Source organism: Podarcis raffonei, chromosome 6 (genome assembly GCF_027172205.1).
Source record: "Podarcis raffonei isolate rPodRaf1 chromosome 6, rPodRaf1.pri, whole genome shotgun sequence".
Classification (NCBI taxonomy): domain Eukaryota; kingdom Metazoa; phylum Chordata; class Lepidosauria; order Squamata; family Lacertidae; genus Podarcis; species Podarcis raffonei.
This window is the reverse complement of record NC_070607.1, coordinates 53,782,562-53,792,007: the sequence shown is the minus strand read 5'-3', so window position 1 is coordinate 53,792,007 and position 9,446 is coordinate 53,782,562. Positions and strand designations below refer to the sequence as shown.

At 42.6% G+C, this 9,446-nt stretch overlaps 1 protein-coding gene across 4 annotated transcripts in view; it reads left to right on the top strand.

The window, feature by feature from the left end:
- Positions 1–9,446, top strand: part of C6H6orf89 (chromosome 6 C6orf89 homolog) — a 28,767-nt gene continuing 19,321 nt past the window's right edge. For 2 of the 4 annotated variants that reach the window (XR_008331115.1, XM_053392959.1), the window contains exons 1-3: positions 2–271; positions 3,685–3,891; positions 4,550–4,715. Coding sequence is in view for 3 of the 4 variants with exons in the window: in XM_053392959.1 (XP_053248934.1) it covers positions 212–271; positions 3,685–3,891; positions 4,550–4,715 (433 nt within the window). In the remaining variant the exon portion in view is untranslated. Of the gene's footprint in view, positions 272–536; positions 964–2,426; positions 2,561–3,684; positions 3,892–4,549; positions 4,716–9,446 lie in introns of those variants that run through there. The other 2 variants (XM_053392960.1, XM_053392961.1) reach the window with 2 other exon arrangements.

Genomic DNA, 9,446 nt, shown 5'->3' with positions numbered 1-9,446 from the left:
GCTGACCACCAACTGGCGACCATGGGCGGTGGCTTCTTGAACAGCGGCGAGCTAGAGCCCCTGTCCGGAGAGGTGGGGCGGCTGTTCAGGCGCCTCCGAGCGAGGCGAAAGTGCTGCGGGGAATCTGCGGCCTCGCTCCCGTTCCGCAGCCCGGAAGCAGGAAGCGGCAGGCCCAGCCCTCCTCCTCGCCTGCACGGGGAGCGTCGCTCCCATGCTCGCTGCGCTCCGCCTCTCCAGTCTGGTGGGAGCCACCCGGGCGGCGGTTCATGGGGTGAGGAGGCGCGTGGGCGAGGGAGGGCCGCTTTCAAGTGAAGGCGGGAGAAGCCTCCGGGTGGGGGTGGGGTCTCTTGGCCGCTTGGTGGGGATGGGGGGGGGTCTCGTCGGGAGCCTGGGCATGACAGGGGAGAAGGGCAGCCCCAAAGGACTGTCCCAGGCCAGCTCCCCCCTTCGGGTGTGTGGGGGAGCAAAGGCCTCCATGCTCCTGTCAGTGGCCGGTGCTTTCCTCGCGCCCCACAGCTTGGAATGTCAGTGGCGGTCAGTGGAAGAGAAAAAAAGGGGTGTTTTAAGGGGTAGCAGTAAGTTCCATAAATTGTGGTCCAGCTCTCCCTTAAGTGGGTTCTAACACGTACGGTGTTTCCCAATTAGCTAAGTATTTTGGATCCCCTGTTTTTCGAAAGCCAAGTCACAGAACCCCTCCTTTTGTAATTGATAACCCCACGGTAGTTTTTGTTATATGAATGGTGCCACGGACCCCCTGGGTGGGTTACACGGATTCCCTGGGGTCTGCGGACTAGCAACTGGGAAGAACCACTGCCTAGCAGAAATCTGGAAGTTTGTGTTCGACATAAATAAGTCTGTGCTTTTGTCATTTGTGCATGTCGAGGATCATATTTCTTGCAGCTGGTGTTTACAATCTCACCAGTGTTACATAATCCCTGAAGGCGTATAGGGTTAGAATCTCAGGTATGTTGTTGATTTCATACAGGTGAATGAATGAATGCTAGAATGAGTTCCTGTGTCATTTATGCTGAGTCTTGTGAATGTTGGCAGTTTCATGAGACTTTTACAGTAAGTGATGAGGCTTTACCTCTTCATGCATATGCACATAAAGTAAAACAGGGCTGCATTATAGATTTGCAAAGTCAACCATGCAATGTAAATGCCATGCCCCATTTCAATTCAGACTCTGGAGTAGTGTCTCTAAGGCTTCAATCATGTGTTGTTGGGAGAAAGCCAAACAGCATGCCTTACTTCTGAGTAAAGTGTGCTGTTCCCCCTAACCCTAACCCTAACAAAGCTGTTCTAACCATTATGGGGTATTCTTACTTCTGAGTTATCTCTTTAAGTCTGAATTATCCCTTGGCTACAAAAATGTGAGACCAGAACAAATCTGAAGGTCATATTGTCCATCCCTCTCCATTGATGCAGCTCCTTATTCAATTAACAACGGTAGAGGTTAGAACGTGGTACATTAAAGAAGTCGACAGAAAGCAGTGTGTACATCTAGTGACTGAAATCTAGGTGGCTCAAGGGAGCCACAGATGATCTATAGTTTTTCTTTCTTTGCTACAGAGGGCAAGAAAAATCTTAGGTTCTCAAACCAGTCTCACTTGGAGAAAATTTGTTGCCCAAATCTAGATTCTAACTAGGCCTGTTGATGCAATTCTGTAAAATAGGAAATTGTACTAGATTTAATATCTAGCTGAAAACATATTAACTGATGTTTATGATGTATATAGTACCTTATGTAAGACAATTATGTGAACATATATTTAAAAAATCACTTTGTAAAGCATTATCTGGAGGCAATTGACTTAGAGCATGCCTGGATAGCTCAGGCGATTATAATGCCAAAGTTGCAGGTTCGATCCCTGTATGGGACAACTGCATTGCAGGGGGTTGGACTAGATGATCCTCCGGTTCCCTTCCTACGATTCTATGATTCTATGCCAGTTTCCTCATCTCCAACAAATTCAGAGGTTGATTTGACCCCACCCCCTTGTTCCCGATGTAGATCTTTATTCTTCCATTGTTTCTGATGTAGATCTTCACTCACTCTTTCTTCCTTGGGGTGGGACACACACCATTTTGTGGTTTGCCTTAGGTGCCAAAATGTACTGGGCTGGCCCTGCTTCTTTACACACTTCCTATTTTGGGGGGGGGGAATTGTGCTGGGTGTTTCGTTCCCAGGGCTGGAACACTGAATCCAACACAGGATCAGGAATCAGGTCTGACTGTGTGTATGAAGATCAGAGTTGCTGTTGCTGCTTGTTTGTTGTGGAGTGTTGGATCTCACAAGAAAGTCAGAATTCTAAAGCACATCTTTTGCTGGGAAAATGCTATAAAAACAATAGTAATACAGCTGTAAAACCATTGTGTCCTCCTGTTGATACATAGCTCATTTTGGACTCTCTCTCTTTACTTAGAAATTAAGCATTTTTCCCGCCAGTACATGATTGCATAGAGTCATCATACAGCAAGACCTTGAGGGGTACTTCAGGAATGGCTTGACCCTCTACATATTTTCTCCTTTCAGTATCCTCTTGTCACATTTTTAGTTGTACGTGGGATGGTTGGCCTTGATACTAAATTGTTGAGAGTTTCATAAATAACAGAGTACCCTTGCAGTAAAGAAATCGTGAATGAAAGGTTTGATAACTGAATGGTAGTTTGGTGCTAAAACGGATGTTTAACAAATGCTAAACTATAAGAAGGCTCAAAAGTTTACCTGTAAGTCTGCTTGTATATGTTGTTCTTGCTCTCCCTTGACCAGAAATAGGTTTTGTGAGTGAGATCCTCATTTGTAAAAAGTGGACCTTTTGTGAAATAGCTTTTGTGCTGCCTTGAGAAAATAAAACTTCATTGTGTATACCATATTTACTCAAGTCTAATGCACCATCGAATCTAACACGCACCTCAATTTTCGCAATGTAATTTGGCCAAAAAGGTGAGCATTAGATTCGAGTAAATACGGTGGTTTCTGTCTGTAAAAATCCAGCATTTGCTATGGCTTCCCATGTTTTCTTGGAAATTCACAAGCAGGGTGTGAAGGCAACCACTTCCTATTAGGTGCTACTCGTAGTTGTAGGACAAAGAGCCTTGGCCTAGCATGTTTGTAATGCCACAAGATTTTGTGGACTACAGTCCACTTCCTTAGATGTCTATGAAAGCTTTTACCAAAATTTGTTTGTGTACAATTGCATCTAACTAAGTCATTGCATGAGGAAAACAGTGAAACAGCTTCCACTGGTTTAATAGAAGTTCCTCTCCTTCTCCTACCCCCAGCTCCATCAGCTCTGGAGGGTTGGAGAACCCCCACCGTAGATGGAGGAGGGGGGAAGGAAAGAGAGAAGTTATATTGCATGAGTGACATTATTCCACTCGCACAGTGACTTCATCCCTCTCTGTGCCAATTCGTGCATTTTCAATGTAAACAACGATGATACTTTTATAGTAGTCATTATGTGTTTTACTTAGATGAACAAACTAGCCCTATTTTAGAATGTTTAAAATCAAGGATCTGGGTGGAGTTTAATGAGCTATGTTAATGAGACCTCACAGCCAGCTTTGCAATTTTAACACAAAGAAACCTTGCTTAGATTAGGAATTTGCTGTCCTCTCCTATGATCTTCTTTGAGGCACTGGAATATCTTGTTTCTTAATGTTTTGAATTTTCCTTAATAGGATTTTTCACCAGAGGACATGGAGCTTTCTGCCAGCGAACTCAGCATTTATGATAAACTCTCGGAGACCATTGACTTAGTGAGGCAGACTGGTTATCAGTGTGGTATGTCTGAAAAGGCCATTGAGAAATTCATCAGGCAACTCTTGGAAAAAAATGAGCCCCAAAGGGGACCCCCACGCTACCCTCTTTTGATGGTACTCTATAAGGTAAAGCATTTGTGGATGATCTTGTATGTGTGCATGTCCTTATACAAAGTGGACCACAGTTTGAGGTCAACCTAATGGAGTGAAACCTAACGGCCAGAATATATCAAGCGAGATAAAGGCTTGAATCACTGCAATGCCTTTCGTTACCATGCCTGTTGTCTGGCAGGAATGTTAGAAAGAACTGGCACACAGGGTCAAACCTTTGGTGCCTGGATGCCTGACCTAGTTTCGTTGCTGAAAGTCTGGCTGCATATTTTGGCCACTACTGTATTATTAAATGCACAGGGACCACATTATGCTACTGATGTATAGACAAGAGCATGTACTGAGCGATAATGCACTGCAAGTAACATCCCCTCATTGATAACCATATTCACTAGAGTATTTGAGCCTACATTCCTGCAACAGCTTTTGTCAGCAGGCAGTGACACTAAAGCAGGGATGGGGAAGGCCAATGGTCAGGGCTGATGGGAGCTGGAGTCCATCCACATCTGGAGGGCCCCAGGTTCCCCATCCTTGCTCTGTAACTTCATGTTGCAAGCTTTGGTGTCAAAGTGATGTAGCTCAGCAGATCATAACCTACATGATTACCTGAAAGGGACAGTTCTCACTCTGAACAAGTGCCTCTGACTAATCTAATGCTTTTCTTCTCTTGCAGGGCCTGGTTATGCTGGGGTTAGTTTTACTAACTGCGTACTTTATGATCCAGCCGCATACGCTTTCGCCACCTGAAACGACGCTCTCCAGAACCCATGCATGGGGCTCCCTCATTAGTCATATCCGACTGCTGCCTTTACCAATTACCAAGAAGTATATGCTGGAGAGTAAGAGAGTTATTTGCATATTTACTTAACCATAACATATTTGGGGTGTATTGGTGGTAGCACACATGATGATATGCTAAGACAATACATGCTAGGGAAAAATATTCAGTAATGATGCCCCTAGCTTTCATTGCAAAATAATACTGCTTTTTACAGGGAGCAAAATGAGAACTACTACCAAGGTCTATATGAGGTCTGCCTGGAGTAATCACTAATTAACTCATCGACATGCTCAAAGGCTTTGTTTTTGTGTTTACAACAAAGCTTAGCAAATTGCCTCCAGTGGGCATGTTCTGAGACATTACACTCTGCAGCATGGCAACCTGCTAGCATTTTTTTTTTAATGTTCTAAAACTGGTTCCAAACCAGTCACAAATGAGGATAGGCAGAGCCTAACGTTGTGAAGGAAAGTTTAGAAAGCACAGGGATGTTTGCTTATTGTTGGGAGAGCGGTTTAGTTTGTTCTGGATTTTTTGAGAGTGAAAACAAACCAGTTACTATTGGCCCCTTATTTAACAAACTCGTGCTTCATGAAATTGGCGCAGGATTGCATGTACACACAGATTGTACAAGATAATGTGTTGCAAAAGGGAGGTTCTGGGAAGCCAAATCGGACAAGGTGAGGTTTTTCTCTGCTGCTATTAAGTCTCCTCCTAGCATGAGCAGCTTGCCCCAGAGTGGAGTTTCCAGATTTTTGTTTTTCCTGGATGGCCTCTGGCTGCACAACTAACAGGTGCAGCTTTTCCTGGCATGCTTTACTTATCACACAGCTTTACATTTTTTGGAGGGCTGCCAGGAACAAAAATACTTTGGTAAATTTGTCCGCAGTTTAAACTGGACTCAGAAGGCTTGTATTCATTTTTTTAGCAGTTGCATCAGACTTTCACCCTTTACTGCCTCTCAGGATGCAGAGTTCCTGGCTTTACACCTCCTATATCAAGCACATATCCACAAACGATATCACCAGTTATCATTTTTTGTTATTCTAATACATTTAAAAATGTTAAAATCTTTAAGAATTGTTGTATGTTTTCCCACTTGGCTAAATATTTAAATCACCCATTTAGTTGCATTTGGCGTATTTCAACAATGTCCAAGCATATAGGAAGAGCCTGATCAGGATGCTGCTAATGGTAAAGTGACCATTAACTCTGGTATTGCCTGTAAAAACTGCTTGCAACATAATTCTGAGTTTTTCCACTAGTGCCCTAAAACATTCAAAGCAGCATTTGTACAGGATTACTCTTCGCTTAAGGTGGTGCTTTGAGTTCTGCATGGAACTTTGGTTCAGAGTTCAGTACCGGTAAATCTGATTTGAGCAGGTAGGCTATGAAAGGTAGTGGTGCAAATCTCTTCTGTTTATTTTTTTGCGGTAGTGATTGAAATGTACACGTCAGGAAATGTAGCAATCTCGGTCTTTGTCAACAGAAATGAGGAAGCCCCTCCAAGGAAACTCGGAATGAGACTAGTGTTTTGTAGCTGAACTTAGTATTCAGCTGCTGCAGGAAGGTTTCAGATCAGTTAACTCTGAGATAATAAACCACCAAGACTTAGCATAAACCAGACATGGGTGCGGGCAGAACTGTCTAAATTGCAGAAAGGTCATCACAACTGTGCTGCCTTCTCGGGCAGATTTGTTTAAAAACCTTATCATGTCTACATGTGTTGCTTTTTTTTGTTTTGTTAGCTCTCAGTTGAAGGAAATTGTATTTCTGGGAATGCTTGGCACACAAATGGTTGTTTTTCCTTTGTGACAGTTGAGAATAAACAAGGGGTGGGTAAGGCAGAAGATAGATTGGAATGTATTACTACTACTACTACTACAACTACTACTACTACAACTACTACTATTTATTACCTGCCCTTCACCCTAGGGTCCCAGAGTAGGTTGCAATTAAAATATAACATTAATATTAAAACACATTATCACACAATATTAAAAACCAGTTTAAAATGGGTAGTTTTCTAGCTGATTGGCAGTGGATTAACAAAGACTATCTCCAAAATTATTTATTTTTAGCCATAGCAATAACAAAACAACCCCTTCCACCTAAATTAGGTTGTTGAAATAAGGAAAGGTTACCAGAAATGAATTTCTATGTGTGAAAGGATCATGAGCAGAGATCAGTAGTGGTATTGAAACCAATTCCTCAGCTTAGAATGTATATGTTCGCAAAAACCCTTTCCTGCAGAAATAAACAAAGCCACATCCAATTTTTGTAATAGGTCCCTAAATCTATTGAAGATGATTTCCTGAAATCTCACACCCCTTTTAAAAATGGTGTGTGTGTGTGTTTAACCTTTCCCCCTCCAATCATGTCTCATTCAAAATCATACGGTTCAGCTGCTTCTACCTTTGCATAGATTGGGATGCATATTTGCAAGACTAAACAAGCATATGGAATCCCTTGGGTGGGGAGTTTTGACTGAAAAAAGGCCTAGCAGGGAAAGGGCTAAGCACTCCCTATGCTGCTCCTGTGTTTGAAATTGTAGCCTCCCAATAGTACTTTTCATCAAACATACATAGAACATTGGTGTTTGGATACACACAATTTATATGTGATGTGCAGTCTGCCACTCTCAAGTTTTAATCCTGGGCATAATCACTTCTAAGTAAGCTCTGATTTTGTACAATGAGACATACCCTAACAGGCATGCATAGGATTACAGACTGAATTGTTTCATGACTATTCTTACATGTACATAAGAGAGAGGATCCTTTTTTTGCTCAGATTTCCATACTGGGCTTCTATATGCTAAAGCAATGACTTTTCTAGCTCCCAAGTATAATAGCTTATCTGATACTATTTGCATTCTGTCAAAAGCAAATTGAGGGAATGCCATGGAGCCTTGCCACCTCATTCTATTAAGTATCTCAAGGCCTCAAAGGAAGATGAGGGCTTTAAGTGTAGTACAGTGGTACCTCGGGTTAAGTACTTAATTCGTTCCAGAGGCCTGTTCTTAACCTGAAACTGTTCTTAACCTGAAGCACCACTTTAGCTAATGGGGCCTCCTGCTGCTGGCGCGCCGCTGGAGCATGATTTGTGTACTCATCCTGAAGCAAAGTTCTTCACCCTCAGGTACTATTTCTGGGTTAGCAGAGTCTGTAACCTGAAGCATATGTAACCTGAAGTGTATGTAACCTGAGGTACCACTGTAGTTGGATGGGTCTCCTGACATATTTTTAAAGGAAAGACTGATGGACTGTGTAGTCGCAGCTGTTCACTGCTCTCTGATTTTTTCTAGCTTGGGGACTGTCATAGTTTCAGGAATCCTACATTCTGCAAAATCTCCCATCTTAAATTTAGCTCACTGCCGTGCCCTTGCATTAGTTGGTTGATTAGGTCCAGCCATGTAAGTCACTTCCTGCAACTCTTAAGCTGGGAAATGATAAAAGGGAGTAAAGGCTGCTGCCATATCAACGTGTGTTTCATAATGTACAATGCAAAGAGCAAATGTAACTAAGCAGCTTTGCTGGGATGGAGAAGAATCCTGTTTAGAGGCTGACTCAAGCTAGATGTCAAGCATCTTTGAAGAGCCGCTGTTTATATTTTCTGTTGTAATATCACATCAGTACATAATGAAAATGATTAGACATTAAAGGAATTGCTTTGGTAGCTTGAATTAGCTGGCAAATGAAAAGAGGAGGGAGCTCTTTGAAGAGAATCGCTCTTGTTTGCGAAGGCTATTGACAGCGATGGAAAACTTCTTCATCACTGTTGCAGTGAAGAGGAAAGAGGAAAATGTAGTGGGCACTTTATATTTCCTTTGCCTGGACTGATATGGTCACTGGAACTCAACATTCTAGAAACCCTTTCTCCCCCACTTCCAAGAGACTAGATCTGTCCTTCAATCACAGATTTAAATAATGAACTATATAATAATGTACTGGGTGAAACCCAAGATACGCAGGGCTATTTGGAGACATGATTACTCTTAGCACTAGGATGTGGTCCAGTGGGAAGCCCTCCATTTGTTCTTGGCACAGAGAAGTATCTTTAAAATGATGGTAGTGTGGAATTAGGCCAACATTCATTCGTCCCACATTTCTAAATTCCTTTGACATACCAAATCCAAGACTAGAAATGATTATGTTCTTTGCCAGGCATTTCTGCTTCTCTGAAATTGTTTGTAAAAACAGGTCAGACTCTTGGGCTCAGTTTTGGCTGTTTGCAGAGGTGCATGATGTAAAGTGGTGGGCGAAATTCCAGCAGGTCACTTTTAAGCTGGCATATGAGCCACAACTGCCTTGTTAGCAATGAACTGCAACTGAGGTCTGAAATAATATGATTGGAAGAAGCAGTGAGGAGTCTTTCTACATTTCAGAACCCTTGAGCACTACCTCCAAGCTGTAAATTATGAACAAGGGTGCGGTTAGCAAAAATGGTTCATTTGGGAAGATTTGCAGCAACAATATCTATCTTTTTGGCTCTCTAGCTTAGCGTGAGACATGCTTGACTTCCATCCAACATTCAGGGCCCTCTCAGGCTAAATCATGTCTTGGATAGTTTCAGTTGAGTCTGCTATAGAGCATGCACAAAGATTTCCTTTGCAGATTAGTGTTCTTTCCCACCAGAAAATACTGATTCCTCTAGAATGTTGTCCATTAACGTCAGCCCAGCTGCAGCATCCTTACACCATTATGAACTGAACTGTAACTGATGCCCCAGGGCTCTGAATCTCATTGTAAACATCTCATTTTATTATAATCTGAGGCCTAATAACAGGCAC